General features: G+C 36.4%; 1 protein-coding gene across 3 annotated transcripts in view; it reads left to right on the top strand.

The window, feature by feature from the left end:
• ACAP2 (ArfGAP with coiled-coil, ankyrin repeat and PH domains 2) overlaps positions 1–20,607 on the top strand; it is a 127,031-nt gene that overhangs the window by 58,187 nt on the left and 48,237 nt on the right. For all 3 annotated transcript variants that reach the window (XM_041770258.1, XM_041770264.1, XM_041770270.1), the window contains exons 5-7: positions 14,695–14,753; positions 15,804–15,987; positions 18,693–18,737. In XM_041770258.1, the coding sequence (XP_041626192.1) occupies positions 14,695–14,753; positions 15,804–15,987; positions 18,693–18,737 (288 nt within the window). The remainder of the gene's footprint in view (positions 1–14,694; positions 14,754–15,803; positions 15,988–18,692; positions 18,738–20,607) is intronic.

Below are 20,607 nucleotides of genomic sequence, written 5' to 3'. Positions count from 1 at the left end.
GCCATTTGGGTTTTTAGCCAAGTAAGATTAAACATAGATTGGAATTAGATTATCTGGTCATTTAAACAATTATTTGGATTCTTTTGTGGTTTATTTCTTCTGTAAAAATGGATATTGGTGTTCCTTATAGAATGAGAATTTCCTAGGGTTGCTCTTTAACTCACGTCTTTATGAGATACCAACTCATGACTTTTCCAGAGCAGGTCATGTGTGTTACATTCTATTATGTACTGGAGTTAGCTTGAATACTAACTTGTTTTTCTGGAACATAGAGATTTCTGTAATTTTACTGATGACTCTCTTGGATTCTAATTTGCTATTGATGTAAGGAACTTGAATATCTATTTTACTATTTGCTGAATGAAGCTTTCAGGTTGAATTGCTGCATAAATTCTATAAAATGTGTAATCCCTTTGCTTTTTTTTTTTTTTTATAAGTTTGGGTTTCCATATTATAATTCACTCTCATTCACTCAATAGATGATTTCATGAAACTGTCATGTCCTATCTGGGTGTTGATGAAAAATGTTTAGATTTTTATTTTTATTTTATTTTATTTTATTTTAATTTTTATTTATTTATGATAGTCACACACACACACACACACACACACACACAGAGAGAGAGAGAGAGAGAGAGAGAGAGAGAGAGGCAGAGACATAGGCAGAGGGAGAAGCAGGCCCCATGCACCGGGAACCCGACGTGGGATTCGATCCCGGATCTCCAGGATCGCGCCCTGGGCCAAAGGCAGGCGCCAAACCGCTGTGCCACTCAGGGATCCCTGTTTAGATTTTTAAAATTAAATTATGTTAAAATACTAACATATTTAATATGTCACTCCCTGAGCGGAAGGCAGAAGTTCAACCGCTGAGCCACCCAGGCATCTCTGTAACTAGTTTCTTAATCTGATATTGTTGTGACTAATCTTGTAAAATAACTTTGATTCTTATTTTGTGTTTACAGAAGTTTAGAGTACAAATATTTTTCTGTGTGTTATGTGTTGAAGTCCTGTATGGGTTGCTTCTACCATTGATTCATTTAGTAACTTTGATATAAAAAGATAGGTCAAAGAGGAGAATTTGGACCATTGTGTTTGTATTCTGAATGTAATGACTTTTTAGCACTATTTATTGAAAAGTTGGTTCATTATGGCGGGTAAACAACAATCAGTAAAATAGCTACTTAAGTATGAAAATGAAACAATACATGTTTTAAGATTCAGAAATTGATATGTGTGTGTATATTTTTCTACATTCTTAAAATGTTTAAAAATATGTTGAAAGATAATAAAATGAAACCCTTAATAAATAAAATAGGAAATATGAATTCATTTTAGTTAATGCAATAAATGTTACCCTCAAAGTGTTTTTAAGTCTGCAAATGCCCACAATCCCATCTAAGTGATTATGTGCATTTATTTGTTTCAAGTTTTTATTTAAATTCCAGTTAGTTAACATATAGTGTAATATTAGTTTCAGGAGTGGAATTTAGTGATTCATCACTTGTATATAACACCCAGTGCTCATCATAAAGATTATGTGTTCTTAATTTCATCTTGAGAAATAAATGTTTTTTAATAATTAAAAATAAAACAGTGAAATTTCATCAGGAGTCAGAGTTTGGCTAATTAACATAAAAATCCAATAATAATAAATATCAAGAAGTAACTGCAATAAATAATTGTATTCTAATAGAAATACCTCATAACAAATGATGTTATGAAGGAAACAGTCATACATACCTTCTTAGTGGGAAAAATGTGAAAAAGAACTAATAGCAAACATTTGTGAAAATAAAAGCCAAAGAAAGATGAAATATTTTAACAGTGGGTACAAATCAAAGAAGTGATGACAAACTGTGACTAAAATAGTTTTGGATGATTCAAATGGTAACCCAGGGGGAAAGTTATGTAATTTTGTTAAAAAGTAGTTACTGCATTTAAATACTTTACAGAGCAAATCAGAGAAATAATATTAAAATCTATTTTTAGCAAAAAAATATAATTTTAGCAGTTGGTAATTCCTGAATGATTGTACCAAATAGTTTACAACTTATTGACTCACAATGAAAACTTATAAACACTAGGGCACCTGGGTGGCTTAGTCAGTTTAAGTGTCTGATTCTTGATTTCAGCGAGGTCATGAGCTCAGGGTTGTGAGATTAACTCGGTGTTGGGCTCTGTGCTGACTGTGGAACCTGTTAAAATTCTCTCTCTTCCTCTCTCTTCTTGTCCCTTTCCCCTCCCTCTCTTAAAAAAAACGGCCCCCCAAAACCATTATAAACACTAATATCTTATGTATGACTGTTGACATCTTATTTATCTCTGGCTGTTTAACAACTACCCCAAAATGTAGTGACTTAAACCAACTACTGTCATATGTTTGAGTAGGCCTTGGAGGGTGGGGGGCAGCTTGTCTCTACTTCAGTTGGTGTTGGCTGAGTGGCTTGTGTGTGGCCGGAGGATCCAACATATTTGGTACATCAGCTGGGGTGGCTAGTATGTCTGGAGTTGGCCACGCTTCTCCTGTCATCCATCCTTCCTTCCTTCCTTCCTTCCTTCCTTCCTTCCTTCCTTCCTTCCTTCCTTCTTTTATTCATTTATTCATGAGAGGGAGAGAGAGAGAGATTGAGAGTGAGGCAGAGACACAGGCAGAGGGAGAAGCAGGCTCCATGCAAGGAGCCTGACATGGGACTTGATCCTGGGACTCCAAGATCACATCCTGGGTTGAAGGCAGGCGCCAAGCCACTGAACCACCCAGGGATCCCCATCTCCTGCCCTTTCTAGTCTTTTTTTCTGGAGCTTTTCTCTTAAAATGTGGTCTCTCTCCATCAGGGTAGTCAGACTTAATATGATGGCTGGCTTTCAAGTGGGTGAAATCAATAGGTGTAAGACTTCTTAAGGCCTAGGTCTGGAAATCACACAGGATCACTTCTGCTTCTTTTGGTCAAAGCAAGACACAGGGCTACCTCAGATTCAAGGAAAAGGGAAATAAACTCTACATTTTGGCGGGAGAGTGCCATGCACATGGAAGAATGAGAGGACTTGTTGGTGGCCATCTGTGTATACTGTCTACTCTCTCTTTGAACACACCAGTAGTGTGTGCCATGACCCAAGTGTTTGGAACCTTTACAGTAGAATATTTGACCCCTTCCCCAGAGATTTCAATTTAGGTCATCTAGAGTATAGCATCAGAATTTAAAAATTTCTGTAAGTGATTCTGACATGTAGTTAAGTTTGAGAACCACTACTTTGAATCAGTGATTCTCAAACTGTGATTCATGGACTAATAGCTTCAACATCACTTGGGGATTCAGCAGTTCTGGGGTGGGTGGAAGGGAGCCAGCAATCTGTGTTTGAACAAGCCTTCTAGGCAATTCTGAGGTACCATAAAGTTTGAGAACCACTGTTTAGAGCAGGGGCTGGCCACTTGTGTTTGAAGGTCAAAACTAGCTCATCACCCCCCTTTTGCATATAAAGTTTCATTTATATGCAACACATTCTGTTTTTCTGTATTGTCTACAGCTACTTTCGCACTACAAAAAGAGTAGTTGTGAGAGAGACCACATGGCCCACAAGCCTAAAATACTGTGCAGTCCTTTACAGAAAAAAATTGTGCTGACCTCTGCTCTAAAGAAGTACTTTATTTTTTGTGTACTTCCAGGGACTGTATCTGTCATGACACTTACTGAAGAGAGACCTTTTTCTGCTTTAGTGGAAGCGATTTAAAGACTAGCTACCTTGATGACGTTTTCTCAGTGGAATGGTAGTGGGTGAAATCTGCAAGGCTGCAATCCAGACTAGCTAATACCAGAATCTCTGGAAGTAGGAACCAGGCATCAGTAATTTTCAAAGGTCTCCAGGTCATTCCAGTGTGCAGCCTAGTTTGAGAAATAATGCAGTGCTTCCCCCAAACAGACTACTTGGAAGTCTTGGTAAATGCAGACTCTGATTCTCTGAGTCTGGCTTGGTTTTGGAAATTCTCCTTTTCTAACAAGCACCCAGGTGATATGAATAATGCTGGTTCACTCCTGGGGAACTTTAAATTTATTGATTCTTGAGTCTCCCCAGTGTTTCTGATTATCAGCATTAGGGTATTTAGAAGTTCCCTAGGACATCCTAATGTGCAACCAATTTAACCCCTGGATTAGAGCAGTTTGTCTCAATCTTTAAGTAATAGGATCACCTAGCAAACTTAATAAAAATACAGAAGTGCGCAGCCCCGGTGGCTCAGTGGTTTAGCGCCGCCTTTGGCCCAGGGCATGATCCTGGAGACCCGGGATTGAGTCCCACATTGGGCTCCCTGCATGGAGCCTGCTTCTGCCTGTGTGTCTGTCTCTGTCTCTGTCTCTCTCTCTCTCTCTGTGTGTGTGTCTCTCATGAATAAATAAATAAAATCTTTAAAAATACAGAAGTGTGTGCTTTTTTTTTTTCCGTTTTTTTAGTAGGGAATGGTATTGGGAGGGAGAGGCAGAGGGAGAGAATCTTAAGCAAACTCAGTGTCAAGCTGGAGGTGGGGTTCCGTCTCCCTATTTGAGATCATGACCTGAGTTGAAATCAAGAGTGGGATACCCAACTGACTGAGCCACCCAGGTGCCCCAGGGATTCTTTCTTTCTTCAACAAGTTTGGATCTTGGTATTTTCTCTTAGCTTTACAGGTGATTTTCATACTTAAGCTAGTGAAGAATCAATGTTTTAGAGGAATGAAGGGAGAAAGAAGAATTTAGAGAAATGGATAGATCAGGACAGGCAGAGAATGTAGCAAAGAGGAACAAATAATAAACAATCATTTGCATATGGGGGCATGTTCTGATGATAGCAAAGAAGAGTCCTCTTGATTTATTATTGGCCTGTTTATTACATCCTAGTGAGATTAATGAAAAGATTGAGTCCAGGGGTGCCTGGGTGGCCCAGTGGGTTAAGCATCCAACACTTGATTTTGGCTAGGGTTGTAGGATTGAACTAGGAGTCTGCTTGAGACCCTCTCCCTCTCCCTCTCTATCATACTCACTCATGATCTTTCTCTCAAATAAGTAAAATAAGTAAATCTTTAAAAAAATTCAATGAGTCCACAGCCATAGCTTCTATAGATTTTGGAAAGGACAGGAATGATTGTGTCCTGTAGAATTATAGAAGAGGGTACTATGGTAGCTGAATAATGTTTAAATGGATGACAAAGACTTTAAAAGTACAAAATTTATACTTTTAGCCATTGGGACCTAAGTGGTAGGAGCTGGAAACTTTTCAATATCAACTATGGATGTGTAGTCTTCTTCCACTAACCTTCCTAGAATACTGTTTGCCATGTGTAAAGTGCATCTCAGCTTTCATCCTTTCCTGAAAGCAGGTGAAATAGTGTTGCTTTAACTGGATTCAGACATGCGAGTATAAGACATTGGTTTTAAAGATTTATTTATTTATTTTAGAGAGAGAGTGAGAGAGAACAAGTGAGGGACGGGGAGAGGAGGAGAGAGAGAGAGAATCCTCGAGCAGAGTCCCCACTAAGTGCAGAACCTAATGTGGAGCTTGATCCCATGACCCTAAGATCATGACCTGGACTGAAATGAAGAGTCTGCCGCTTAACCTACTGAGCCACCCAAGCACCCCAAAGCCATTGGTTTTTAACAGCTATATGTTGTTTGTGCACTATAGTCAGATCCTTTTTCATTTTTTTAAAAAAGATTTTATTTATTTGAGAGAGGGGGAAAGGGAAGGAGCTGAGGGAGAGGGACTGGTGGACTCTGCCAGAGCTCAGAGCCTGAGGCAGGGCTTGATCTGACAACCTGAGATCAGGACCTGAGCTGAAATCGAGAGTGCTATTTAAACAACTGAGTCATCCAGGTGCCCCAAAGCCATTGGTTTTATTTTATTTTATTTTTATTTATTTATTTTAAAGATTTTTAAAATTTATTTATTCATAAGAGATACACACACACATACACAGAGGCAGAGACACAGGCAGAGGGAGAAGTAGGCTCCTTGCAGGGAGCCCGATGTGGGACTCAGTCCCTGGTCTCCAGGATCAGGCCCCGGGCTGAAGGCCGTGCTAAACCGCTGAGCCACCAGGGCTGCCCAAGCCATTGGTTTTAAACGGCTGTACATTATCTGTACACTAAAGTCAGATCCTTTGTATAATTAACAAGTTAAATAATGTATTGTTGATTATTTGTTTTATGTACATGTTGCTAGGAATAATACTGTTAATTTCCAGAAATGGAACTGAACCTTAGCTTTTGTGTTGGTAGCTTCCCTCACCCTCCAAATCTCTCACTGTGGCTTTATTACACTATTCCAGGTTTTGTGGTATAGAAACAAAAGAGAAGACCCGAGATGTATTCAATTCTGAGGATAAAACCATTTTTTTTTTGGTCTAAAGCCTAGGTAAAGTTTTTGGGTGGTCCTGAGCACTTTAGATGAGATCTGGATCAGAATCTGCAACTAGTGAAGATAGTAGAAGGCAACACAAGGGAAATGGGGAAATCAGATAAAAGGTGAAAACTTGTGGAAAGAGTCTTACAAACTTTATTTGGTAGCTGGCTTCCAGGAACACCCACAAGGCTACTTTTATTTCATTCTCTAGTTCTCTGTAGAGCTTTTTATGTTCTGCATATGAAAAGGACTGCTGTGAATTCAGCCTCAGGCAGAGCACAGATGAGTGACTAGGAAATGGGACCAACGGGCAGCCCTGTGGAGAAGTTCTCCCCAGGAAGATGCAGTAGTTAGCTGGTAGGTGACCAGGTGGCATGCCACTGGCCAGTAGGAGACAGCTCTTTACTCAGGTGCTTTTGCATTAACAATGTACTTTTCACTGTAATAGAGGTGTTGAAGATATGTTGCCTAGACAATTGGCAGATTCCTAAAATACTTTTTATCCTTTTCAAATGTTTATGAAATTTAGGTAATGCTGTGTCTTCAAGGATGTAGATGGTAATGTTTCTATGGTTGTAAAACAATGACAGTGCTACACAGGAAAACATTGTGTTTTTTCTCTCTGGAATACATTAATTTTTTAGACAGCGTTATTGAGGAATAATTTATATAAACAGCGTGTTAAAGTGTACAATTTTGTAAGTGTTGACATATATAAACCTCCATGTCACCTGAATGAACAGTCATATCTCAAAAGTTTTCCTTTGCCACTTTGTGATTCTCATTTCTAGTCATTCGCTGATCTGCTTTCTATCATTATGATTAATTTGGATTTTCTATACTTAAATGTACAGAAATGGAATCGTATTTTGAGTCAATAGCGTTATGTTAATCATTAATCCATTCTGTTTTATTGCTTAATAGTTTTTACATTGTATGGATATATCATAATTTTCATTTGCCTGTTGATGGATATATTAATTATCTATTGCTATATAGTGGATTACCCCAAAATTTAGTGGCTTAAAACAGTAAACATTTATCATCATGGTTTCTGGGCCAGGAGTTTTTAGAGAGACATAGCTGGGTTGCTCTGACTTGCTGTTAGGGTGTTGGCTGGGCCCCAGTCAGTTGAAAACTTTACTGGGGCTGGAGGATCCAATTCCAAATAGGGCCATGCACATGGCTCTTGGATTCAGGCAGGCCTCAGTTCCTCCCAAGGAGCCTCCTCCCTGGGCTGCCTGAGTGTCCCTGCTACCTGCAATGTGCTTACTCCTTATCAAGTGACCCAAGAGCAAGGGCAAAGAGAGAGCTGCAATACTTTTCATGACTTAGTCTTAGAAGCCACACATTGTCACTTTCTCCATATTACCATTTGGTAGAAGTAAGACACTATATGACCAGCCTATTCTCAAAGGTGAAAGCATCAGACTCTACTTCTGAAGGGGGGAAGAGTGTTAAAAAATCTCTGGACATTATTTTAAAGCCACCACAATGAACATATGAGTTGTTTCTGGGTTTTGACTATTACAAAATAAGGCTGCTTATAAAAATATATGTAAAGTTTATATAGATACATGCATTTATTTCTTCTGTGTAAATAGCTAGGAGTAGAATGGCTAATTCATAAGGTAGGATTATGTTTAACTTTTTAAAAAATTTGTATAGTGAAGACGATACAAAGAAAAAAACATTGCTAAGAAAAATTAAGGGAAGAAAAAAACTTATTGTTGTTTATAGTAATAATGTTAATATTGTTTCCTGTGTTAAAGTTCTAAAAAATTTTAACTTCTTCAAAGAAATTAAAGAAAACCTCCCCAGATTTGGAAATTGTTTTCCAAAGTTGGTTATATATTTTATAGCAGCCAGGTATGAGAGTTCTACTTGCTTCAGATGATCAACAACTCTTGGTATGGTCACTTTAAAAAGATTTATTGTAGTGGGATACTTGGGTGGCTCAGTGGTTGAACGTCTGCCTTCAGCTCAGGGTGTGATCCTGGGGTTCTGGGATCGAGTCCACATTGGGCTCTCTGCAGGGAGCCTGCTTCTCCCTCTGCCTGTGTCTCTGCCTCTGTTTCTGTGTCTCTCATGAATGAATAAATAAAATCTTTAAAAAGTAATAAAAAAAATAAAAATTGATCATAGTTTTAATTTAATTTTCCTAATGACTAATGATGCTGAGCATTTTTTAAAAAAATTATTTATTTATTAGAGAAAGTAGAGAGTAAATGAGTTGGTGGGGGCAGAGGGAGAGGGAGAAGCAGACTCCCTGCTGAGTAGGTAGGGTCAGGTGGGGGCTCCATCCCTGAATTCTGGCCTCTCCGGGATCATGACCCTAGCCCAAGGCAGACCTTTGAGCCACGCAGATGGCCTACTGAACATCTTTTTTTGTGTTTATTTTCCATCAACATATCTTTGGTGAAATGTCAGATATGTTGCTCACTAAAATTTTTTGGATATTTAAAATCTTACTATTTAGTTGTAAGAGTTCTTTCTATATTCCAAATGTGTCTTTTGAATAAATGTTTTGCAGATACTTTCTCCCAGGTTTTGGCTTGTCTTTTTCACTTTTATAACAGTATCTTTTAAAGAGCAATATTTTAAATTTTGATTGTCAATTTATCATTTTCTTTTATAGTTTTCTTTTTGTGTTCCACCAAGAAATGTTTGCCTAGTTTATTCTGTGTTTAGATTTGTGATCCATTCTGAGTAAATTTTCCTGTATGTTGCATGGTGGAAAGGTCAAGTTTTATTTTTTTTTTCAGCATATGGCTTGTCTGTTGTTTGTTCTAACATCATTTGCTCAAAAAATTATCTTTCCCATATTGGCACCTTTCGAAGGCAGCTATGCTCATCAGTATACCACCAGCACCACAGTGTTGGTACCTTTTGTCTAAAAAAAGGCGTGTGGGTCATTTTTGGGTTCTATTTTGTTTCACTTATCTTTTTGCCTGTTTGTTCTAATACTACAATAGCCTCGATTACCGTAGCTTTCATGGTATGAGTCCTAAAGTCAGGTAGTGTTAGGTATTCCAGCTTTGTTCCTTCTTTTCAAAATTGGCTGGGCTATAGAACACCTGGAAGGTTTTTTACATTTTGGTATAAATTTTAGAATCAGATTTTCACCTTCTAGAGAAAATCTTACTGGGATTTAGAGGGGTATTGCATTGGATGTATAGATCAATATGGTGAAAACTGACATCATATTAATACTGAGTCTTGAAACCATGAACACAGTATATCTCTGCATTTAAGTTTTCTTTAATTTCTCTTGGTAATGTTTTGTAGTCCTGACTGTAGAAGTCTTATGTATCTTTTGTCAAATGTATCCCTAAGCATTTCCTATTTTTTGATGCTATTGTAAATGATATTTTTTAAAGTTCAGTTTCTAATTAGTTTTATTTATTTATTTATTTATTTATTTATTTATTTATTTATTTATTTATTTATGATAGTTACACAGAGAGAGAGAGAGAGAGAGAGAGAGAGAGAGGCAGAGACATAGGCAGAGGGAGAAGCAGGCTCCAAGCACCGGGAGCCTGACGTGGGATTCGATCCCGGGTCTCCAGGATCACGCCCTGGGCCAAAGGCAGGCGCTAAACCGCTGCGCCACCCAGGGATCCCTCTAATTAGTTGTTACTGGTATATAGACATAGCACTGATTTATGTATATTGACTGTTTTCCTGAGGCCTTGCTAAATACCACCAGTCTGCTAGACTGTACTAGTTCCAGTAGAGTTTTCTGTAAATTTCGTAGTAGTATCTGTAGCAAATCATATCATCTGTGGATAAAGAGTTTTGTATTCTTCCTTTTTAGTATTTTCAATTTTCTTGCTGGATTGCACTGCTAGGATTCCTAGTACAATGTTGAATAGAAATAATGACATTCTTGCCTTATTCTTGATCATTGCTGATAAGAAGCCTTTCACCACTAAATATGTTAGGTTTCTCATATGCGCCTTTTATTAGTTTAAGGAAGTTCCCTTCTATTCTTGGATTCCTGAGAATTTTTTTTTTTCAGGAACGGATGTTGGATTTTGTCAAATACTTTTTTGTCTCTGTTGAGATAGTCATATAGTTTCTTTGAATTTGTTAGCAGGGTAAATTATAGTCATTAATTTATGAATTTAGTTAAATCAATCTTGCATTTCCAGAATAAATCCCAATTAGTTATGATATGTTGTCCTTTTTATATGTTGTTGTTGTTATATATCATTGTTATAAAGATATTTTGCATCTGTGTTCATGCGGGGTATTGAGGGCTCCCTTACCTCCATATCCTCACCAACACTTCTTCTTGTCTTTTTGGTACTAGCCATTCTGACTTGTGTGACGCGAGAGCTCATTGTGGTTTTGATTTGTATTTCCCTGATGATGAATGATGTTGAGCTTCTTTTCATGTGTTTGTTGGCCATTTGTGTGTATTCTTTGGAAGAATGTCTACCTAGGCTCTCTGCCAATTTTTAAACCAGATTGTTTTGTGTATGAGTTCTTTTTTTTTTTTTTTTAAGATTTTATTTATTTATTTGAGCGAAAGTGAGAGCAACAGAGATCACAGAGGGAGAATGAAAGGAACAAGCAGACTCCCTATTGCTGGGGAGTCCAATACGGGGCTCGATCCCAGAACCCAGAGATCATGACCTGAGTTGAAGGCAGATGCTTGACTGAGCCACCCAGGCTCCCTTGTGTAGGAGTTCTTCATGTATTTTGAGTATTAACCCCTTATCAGATACATCATTTGCAAATTTCTTTTCCCATTCAGTATATTGCCATTTTTTTAAATTGATGGTTTCCTTTACTGTTCGAAAGCTTTTTAGTTTGATATATATAGTCCCAGTTGTTTATTTTTCTTTTGTTTCCCTTTCCTGGAGAGAGAAATTGAGAAAAATATTGATAAGGCCAATATCCAAGAGTTTACTGTCTATGTATTTTTTGGATATTTATGGTTTCGGGCGTCTCATTTAGGTCTTTAATCTACTTTGAGTTTATTTTTGTGTGTGGTGTAAGAAAGTGGTCCAGTTTCCTTCTTTTGCACGTGGCTGTCCGTTTTCCCAACAGGATGTGTTGAAGAGACTGTTGTCCTTGCTGTACATTCTGCTTCCTTTGTTGTAGATTAGTTGAGTAGGAGTTTATTTCTGGGCTCTTTGTTCTGTTCCACTGATATCTGTGTTTGTTTTTGTGCTAGTACCATACTATGTTGATATTTTGTAGTGTAGTTTGAAATCTAGGGATTGTGATGCCTCCAATTTTGTTCTTCTTTTGCAAGATTACTTTGGGTCTTTGAGGTCTTTTGTGGTTCCATACAAATTTTAGGATTTTTTTATCCTAATTCTACGATAAATAATATAAATTAGCTTTATGAATTTTGACAGACTCATACGATTGGATCTCTATATCACTATCTATATGCATGACAGTTTCAGCAACCCTAAAAATACCCTTATGTTACTCCTTTGTTAGTATTCTTCCTTCTACACTACTTGACCACTAGAAATTACTGATTCATTCTTCATCTGTATAGTTTTATCGTTTCCCAAGTGTCATATAGATGGAATCATATAGCTTGTATTGTAGCCTTTTGAAGATGACTTGTTTTAGTTAGTTAAATCCATTGAGATTCATCTATGTTGTTGTATGTATTAATAATAATAATAATAAATAAAACGGTTGTTCCTTTTTATTGCTGAGCAGTATTCCATGATGGATGTACCATAGTCTATTTCTTCAAGGACATTTGGATTGTTTCCAGTTTTTGGCAATTAGGAACAGAAGTGCTATAAATATTTGCATACTGATTTTGGTGTAAACCTAAGTTTTTCTTCTGGGGCAAGTACCTACAAGTGGGTTTGCTAGGTTTTATGTAAGTGTAGCTTTAATTTTATAGGATATGGGAGTTTTTTTTTTTTTTAAGACTTTCTTTATTCATGAGAGACACAGAGAGAGAGAGACAGAGACATAGGCAGAGGGAGGAGCAGGCTCCATGCAAGGAGCCAGATGTGGGATTCAATCCCAGGATCCTGGGGTCATGCCCTGAGCCAAAGGCAGACACCCAGTGGCTGAGCCACCCAGGCATCCCTGCCACCCAGGCATCCCAGATATGGGAGGTTTTTTTGTTTTTTTTTGTTTTTTTTGTTTTTTTTTTTTGATATGGGAGGTTTTTAACTATAGATTCTATTTCTTTAATTCTGTTTAGGTTATTGATTTCTTACTGAGTGAGCTTTGGTAGTGTTTGTTTTTCAAAGAATTAACCCATCTCGTTGGTTGAATTTATAGGCATTAAAATTATTCTTCAGGGATCCCTGGGTGGCACAGCGGTTTGGCGCCTGCCTTTGGCCCAGGGCGCGATCCTGGAGACCCGGGATCGAATCCCACATCGGGCTCCCGGTGCATGGAGCCTGCTTCTCCCTCTGCCTGTGTCTCTGCCTCTCTCTCTATCTCTCTGTGACTATCATAAATAAATAAAAATTAAAAAAAAATAAAAAAATTATTCTTCAATTCCTTTGATTATCCTTTTTAATATTTGTAGAATATGTGTGTTGTTATCTCTCTACTTCTTGGTATTTGAAGTGTTTTTGTTGTTGTTGTTGTTTTAGTGTTTTGGGGAGGGACAGATGGAGAAGGAGGGAGAGAATCTCTAGAGGCTCCATACCCAGCATGGAGCTGGGGATCTCACAACCCTGAGATCATGACCTGAGCCAAAATCAAGAGTTAGACACTTAACTGACTGAGCTTGAAGTTTGTGTTTTAAAAGTTTTCCTTGGTTGCTTTGACGGTAGGTTTATCGACTTTAAAGATCTTTTGAAAGAACTAGCTTATGGTTTTGTTGAATTTTGGTTACTGATTTTGTTTTCTGTTTAGCTGACTTCCAGTCTTCTTTCTTTTCTTCTTTTTTTTTTTTTAAGATTTATTTATTCGTGAGAGACAGAGATTGAGAGAGAGAGAGAGAGAGAGAGAGAGGCAGAGACACAGGCAGAGGGAGAAGCAGGCTCCATACAGGGAGCCCGACGTGGGACTCGATCCTGGGTCTCCAGGGTCAGGCCCTGGGCTGAAGGCGGCGCTAAAAGCTAAACCGCTGAGCCACTCAGGCTGCCCCCAGTCTTCTTTATTATTTCCTTCTGCTAATTTAGATTTAAAACTTTGGGTTTAACATATTACAAAAAAACATTTTTTTTTTTCCTCTCTGGAAGTAAATTGTCAGATTTTTGAATCCTGTAATACTCAATTCAGGTGGTGTGTGTGTGTGTGTGTGTGTGTGTGGTGTTGGTATCTAGGCAAGAACATGACACTTTGCTAGTAGCAAGATTTCAGAGACAACGATATTGGTACTGTTTTTAATGAGAACATAGGAGTTTCTTTTGTTTTTTTTTTTTTTCCTTTTGTTTTGAATATTGATTTTTGTCTGTTCATCTGACATCTGTTTCAAACTCTGAAGAGTATCTGTAAATTATGAAAATAGTCAGAATTTCCATGACAAGCCCAGTGAAATTTCCTACACATGGAGCTCCTGGAGTTTAATATGTGGAATTATTTAATTGGGGCAAAATATTGTCACGAAGAATAAAATTGTATTCTTGTGGGATCCCTGGGTGGCGCAGCGGTTTGGCGCCTGCCTTTGGCCCAGGGCGCGATCCTGGAGACCCGGGATTGAATCCCACGTCGGGCTCCCGGTGCATGGAGCCTGCTTCTCCCTCTGTCTGTGTCTCTGCCTCTCTCTCTCTCTGTGACTATCATAAAAAAATAAAAATAAATAAAAAATAAATAAATAAATAAAGTAAAAATTAAAAAAAAAATTGTATTCTTGTTTTCCAGTCTTAGCAGTCATGGAAACTAAAGGACTATATCACGTTTACTCGAATTAAGAATGTAAAATATTTAAATCCCTAGGTCTTCCCAAATGAGTAACCTCTAACTAAGATATAAGGCGGTTCTGGAGTAGTTTTTAATTGATGTGTTTTGATATGTTAAAGTAAAGAAATTTCTGTAGTAAATGAAGTAGAATTTGTATTACTCTTTCAGGTTGTTTTTCAAGGCTTGAATTAAAATCGAGAAAATAATTGCTCTGTTGTTTGAACATTCTATTTAAATGGTAATGCAGGTTTGATTTTCCCTGTAATTAGAAATAAAATTATTTTTTAGCCAGATGGAATTGGCTTGAACATCAGTTTCAGTTTCTTTTTTGAAATGCTTATTTTTATGTAGTTTTCAATAAGAAATTTAAGTGTTATTAGAATTGGGGTACTGGTGGAAGGATGTGTTATTTATCAACCTGCATGAGAATTATTTTTTGTTTACTTTTCTGATTGTTTTATGTTACATTTTATCTTTTAGATCCTATTTGATCAAACTCAGAGATCAATTAAAGCACAGCTTCAGAACTTTGTTAAAGAGTAAGTCAATTGCAGTGAAGACAAAAGCAACCAGTTAATGATCACATCTGGGAGTTGGTATCTTTTGAGAGGAATTTTATGGGTTATGATTTATTGAAAATATTGGAGTTTTTGTTTGAATTTTTGGTTTGTGAAGTGTATATTGCATTTCTTCCTGAATTACTGTGTAAGGGAATCAGATTTTGTGCCTTTCAGGGAATCGTTTATACTGTGAAATTTATATTTAGGATACATAACTACGATTGTTATAGATTAAAAAATAAAATAAATTAATGACCTTTCAAAATCAAAGCAGACTCCAAAAGTGGTTGAAAATACTATTTATTATAGTGGAGGCTAAGTTTTCCATTGTCTCAATATGATATTTTCTTTGAAGAGAAGATAATAGAATGTTTGAGAATGAATCATGAAAGTGCATGCTTTTTGCAACATGTGAGCCTTTTGTGTCACATTCATCCCATCTTATTACGTGAAATAAAATTAAACTAGAAATAAAAACATCTGAACTTTCCAGAGAGAAACGTTTTCCTTTCCCACATTGATAATTCAGTTTTTCTCTTTTAATTCCTGACTGAGGAATATATAAAACTACAGATAAAGTTGCTTATGATGCAGTATTCATGATAAATTACAGATGTTCTAAGCTATAAAAAAAAGGCATATCTCATGAACATAACACACTGCTGTTTAGTAGGTTAGAATTTGTTGTCCTGTTAGTGATGTGTCAGAGATTCTTTCCAAATAATAGACTAACATTCACAATCTCCTTCTAGAGTGTATACATGAAAATTTATGGCTTCTTACAAAGGGTTAACGAAGATGACTAATGAATTAAGGATTTCAGATTTTCAGAATACTGAAATGGAAACCATTACCCTTTATGTGTTTACAGTTCTTTGACCAAAGATTATATGTGTGTTTTAAGAATATATTCATGCCCTTAAGCCCAATAATTTCCCTCAACAACAACAAAAAATGGTATTTCTTAAAGTATGGTTTGTAGCTCAGCCATAGTAGGATTTATGGAAGTTTTATTATTTTCATTTTTAGAGATCTTAGAAAATTCAAAGATGCCAAGAAGCAATTTGAAAAAGTCAGTGAGGAAAAGGAAAATGCATTAGTAAAAAATGCTCAAGTACAAAGAAACAAACAGCACGAAGTTGAAGAGGCCACGAACATTCTGACAGCAACAAGAAAATGTTTTCGACATATAGCCCTCGACTACGTACTTCAGGTATATTTATTATATGTTTTCCAAAAATACTTAACTAAACATGTCATTACTTTTGAATTATTTTACTGAAAAGAATAATGCTGTTTCTTTGAGTTTAAAATTAGGCCATCATCTTTTATGAAGGTTTTTCACTTGTCTGTGTACTGTTTTTGCACATATATATGTGTATACATGTGTCTACCCTTGGTTCTAATTTTATCTCAAACCAGTTTTAGGTTGCATTAACTTGTATTAAGCTTCTATTTTCTTATCTTTTATTAACTTTTGTTTCTTTTCAGTTTCCATGTTGGGCTTCTCTCCTTTGTCCAACTTCCCAACCGCTTTTTCAGTGTTTCCTCTTTGGTCTTATTCTTTTTCTGATCTCTTGAATTCCCTGACAGTCTCATGTCCTTAGCTTGAATGACTGTCATGTATAGATGAGAGAATCTATTTTTCTCAGACATCTCTCTTTTTGTATCCACAACTGAAAATTGTCTTCTTCCAAATGGCTTCTTTCTGCCTTTCCCTAACTGAATGGTGACACCCTCTCACTGTATCCTGGAAATCCACATAGAGAATTGCATCAGATAATCTCATTCTCAGCTGCTGTATCCAACAATCAGAACTGCCTTAAAAAGTTCTGTGTACTGGAGCACCTGAGTGGCTCAGTTGGTTGAGCATCTGACTCTTGATTTCAGCTCGGGTCATGATCACAGGGTCATGAGGTGGAGCCCTGAGTCAGGCTCTGCCCTGGGTATGGTGTTTGCTTGGGATTCTCTCTCCCTCTGTGATCCACACCCCCACTGCCTGCTGGTGCACTCTCCCGCCCTCCTAAAAAAAAAAAAAAGTTCTGTGTACTCTTAAGTCTGCTCTTTCTTACCCCTGCTGCAGCACTAACACCAGTCTGTATTGTTTCCTGCCCTCTTACCAATTTCTTCTGTTCTGTGGTCAGTTACACAAGTTTCTCTGGGCAAAGTGAATCATTCTTGCTTCTGCTTCCTCTGTTTTGTCATAACATTATCACACACATTGTTATTAAAGCAATCACATTTATTGTAATTATTTATCTATATGTCTTTTCTATAGGTTATATCCCTTCTCTTAGTCCAGTGGTTGAAAAATAAATCCATTTCCTCTGATGTCCATCCACCAGTTTTAAGTTAGGACCTTCACGTCCCCCAGAACCATTATCTTGTTTGATTTTTCTGATGAGAACTCTTGTGTCTGTTCAGACTGTTGTTTGAGTAATAGGTTATCCGCAGCCTCTACTTTTACTTAGAGCATTTGAAAGTTAATATTTTAGTTCTCAAAACCGAATAGGCCTTGAAACAGACATACAAAGGAAGTTAGTATTTACTTAGGCATAGTTATTTGGCTTTTTCTTGGTATGTTTTTAGTTTTCTGATCAGTGCTTTAAATTATCTTATAAAACAACAGGCCGAATATTCAATGGGAAGAACATATCGAAAAGGAAAATACTCTGTAATCTTTGGACAATATTAGCAAAAAATGAATGGCTTTTTTTGCATAAACATTTAATTTCATTAAGTTGATCTATGAGACAAAAATAAAATATTTGCTAGGAATTTCTAGAGTTGGGAGAGATATGCCACAAAGGCAACTTTTATAATTTACTGGTCTTTCAGTAAGTTTAGTCTAATTAAAATATTATTTAATGTCTATTAATTTGGTTAACAAATATTGAGTCCTCACTATGTACCACTTGAGGAATGCAGCTGGGGATAAAGTAAGACCGTGATCTTACAGAGCTCATACTTTAGCTGTGGAAAGACATAAGTAAATAAGAAAATATAAGGTAGTTATGAATGCTATAGGGTTGTTGTACTAAAGAATACATAGGGCCTCCTCAGACCTTTCTGAGGAGATAGTATTTCACTGGGGCCTGATTGGTAAGAGGTAGCCTTGTGCCTATCTGGACGGACAATCATGACATGAAGACAGAACAACTAGTTTGCAGGTGTTGAGGTAGGAGTAGTTTTGTCTCCTGCCAGGAAGCCAGCTACAGTCCTCCGCTCTACCAGCTGAGCTATCGAAGGGACGAGGTAGGAGTAGTTTTGGATTGTGGTTGCAACATAGAAAGGGGAAAGTAGTAGAAAACTGGGTTACAGAGGTGATCATCACAAAGGGTCATGCGGGCTACAGGAGGAAGTTGGAAGGTTTTAAGTTGGATATAGCATAATCTTATTTATACTTTGAAAAGATCACTGTTTGCTGTGTGGAGAATGGATTGTAGAAAGTCAAGAGTATAGAGAGACTACTAGTGAGTAGGCTATTGTAACAATCTAGAAAGGATGAGATGGTGGTTGGTCGTGGTAAAAGTATTGAGAAAAGTATTGAGAAAAGTATTGAGAATTTGCAGTAAGGATATATTTTGAAGGGTCTAGATGAGCAATTAGGTAAGGAGAATGGGGAAAGAAGAAATTCTAAGAAATTCAAATTTTTATCAAAGTGATAGTTTTATCACTACAGTATTTATGACTTACACATGGCCAGTTTTTCTTTGGTCTGAAAACAGATGAGAGTTTCCTTGGTATGTTTAACTGTTTTTGCAAAACGTGGGTCAAAGGGTGAAACACCTGAATTTTGTTTTTATTTACTTTTCTGGAAAAGTATCAAACTATCAGTAAGCAAAGTTTACAATATTACAATATAGATTAGTTTTTAAAATAATGCATGAGTGATTAACTAATTGTATTTTCCCTCAGATTAATGTCCTTCAATCAAAAAGGAGATCAGAAATCCTAAAATCAGTAAGATATTTATTGAAATGACGTTTTCAATATTTTAATATGATCTAAGTGTACCTATGTAAGTGTTTAAAACAGCATCATGTGTGTGTATCTATATGTACATGTATTTATTCCAGGTTCATAATTAATCTTACAGATCTTTGTATACTTATGTCACTTAACCACTTTTTTGTTTACTTCATGTTAGAGGTATTTATGTTTATCTCCTCTATTAGCACACTGTGAGTGCCTTAATATTGACATTTAAATATTTGAGATTGAAGGCATACATAAATTGTATCATTGGGAGAATTTTCCTCAGGGTTATTGATGATGTATCAACCTTTTGGTTTGTTCTTTAGAATGCCATTTGAAAATAAATGGTATAAAATGTGAGAATAATGTTTTTCCCTGATCATGTATGCCCATTTTTTTATTTGACCTTTTTTTTTCTTTTTAACCCTTTTTTTTTTTTTTTTTTTTTTTTTAATTTTAAAGCCAACAAGTGGACAGGGGATGGTAGTGGTATGACACTGCACTCTTTCATATTTTGAGAACCTTAGAGATAATTTTTCCTCTATGTTCACTGAAGTGTTTTGTTTTTTTCCCTGGGAGGGTATACCTAAATTGCTTTTGGTTTTTGTCCCCACCTAGCATTTCCCTAAATTCTATATGTATGTTATTACTTATCAGGTAACGCTCTTTACCTGCACTTCCTTTTCCAGATTGAGAGTAATGTATGTTAATTGTAGAATGTTGGAAAGTAAAATGCACTAAGAAAAAAAATTAAAATACTTATGAGTCTTACTACCAGGGGAGAACCACTGTTAATATCTTGGCATATATCCTCATCCTTTTTCATTTCTTTCTGTGTGCATGTATGTATGTAAATGTGTATATGTGTGCTTTAAAATTGCATTTAATTTCTTTAAACAAAATGGAAATCATTGCTTCATATGTTTTTAACTTCTTTTGTACAAAATCACCATGTGTCATTAAATATCCTTTATTTAATGCTGACTCCGCTGGCCATGTAGAATTCTATCACATGAATTTACTGGGGGTAGGCAGCCGTTTTTTGTGAAGGTCCAGGAAGTAAATATGTTAGGTTTGCAGATGGTGGTGTCCGTGTTGTAATTACTTAAACCGTGTTGTAATGTTGTAATGAGAAAGCAGTCGTAGAAGACAGGTAAATGAATAGCATGACTGTGTTTTAATAAGGATTTTTCTTACGGACATGGAAATTTGAATTTCATACAATTGTCACATGTCATGAATTCCATGTCTTCTTTTCATTGTCTTTCAACCATTTAAATGTGTAAAAACTACTGTTAGCTCATAGTCATCCAAAAACAGATGATAGAGCTGGATATAGTTCACAGATTGATTGAATATGCTAAAACAGATGCCTCATCTTGCTAAAAATAAACATGGATGTTTGGAAGATTCTTTCACTATTGTGATTGAATTAGATTTGTAACCATGTAAAAACAACAATTAAAATTAGGGTGATTTTTCTCTCACAAATAGGTAAAATGTAGGGAAACCTGGAAAAAATCTTAACCTATTAGCAACATTTTTGGATACTGGGAATGAATATACAGAAACCTCCATATTGGCAAAGTCTGTTGACTCATTTCAGTATCTTGAGAAAGAAAATGAACATTTTTCTACTTTGGGTTGTGTTTGGTGATCCTAATAGTTATATAAAGTATGATTGCTTTATTTTGAGAACTTCATATTTCCCGTTCTTATCTTCTAATATTTTATTTGCAACTTAAAGTTTTGCCAGTGAGTTTGGTTGAAAGGCATATAGATATTTTATATTGTACCTGGGAAAATGGTGAAAGTATGAAGAACTTGATTCTTTTGGTTATTACCATATGAATTT

Source organism: Vulpes lagopus, chromosome 1 (genome assembly GCF_018345385.1).
Source record: "Vulpes lagopus strain Blue_001 chromosome 1, ASM1834538v1, whole genome shotgun sequence".
NCBI classification, from domain to species: Eukaryota; Metazoa; Chordata; class Mammalia; order Carnivora; family Canidae; genus Vulpes; species Vulpes lagopus.
This window is presented reverse-complemented; position numbering and strand designations above follow the sequence as displayed.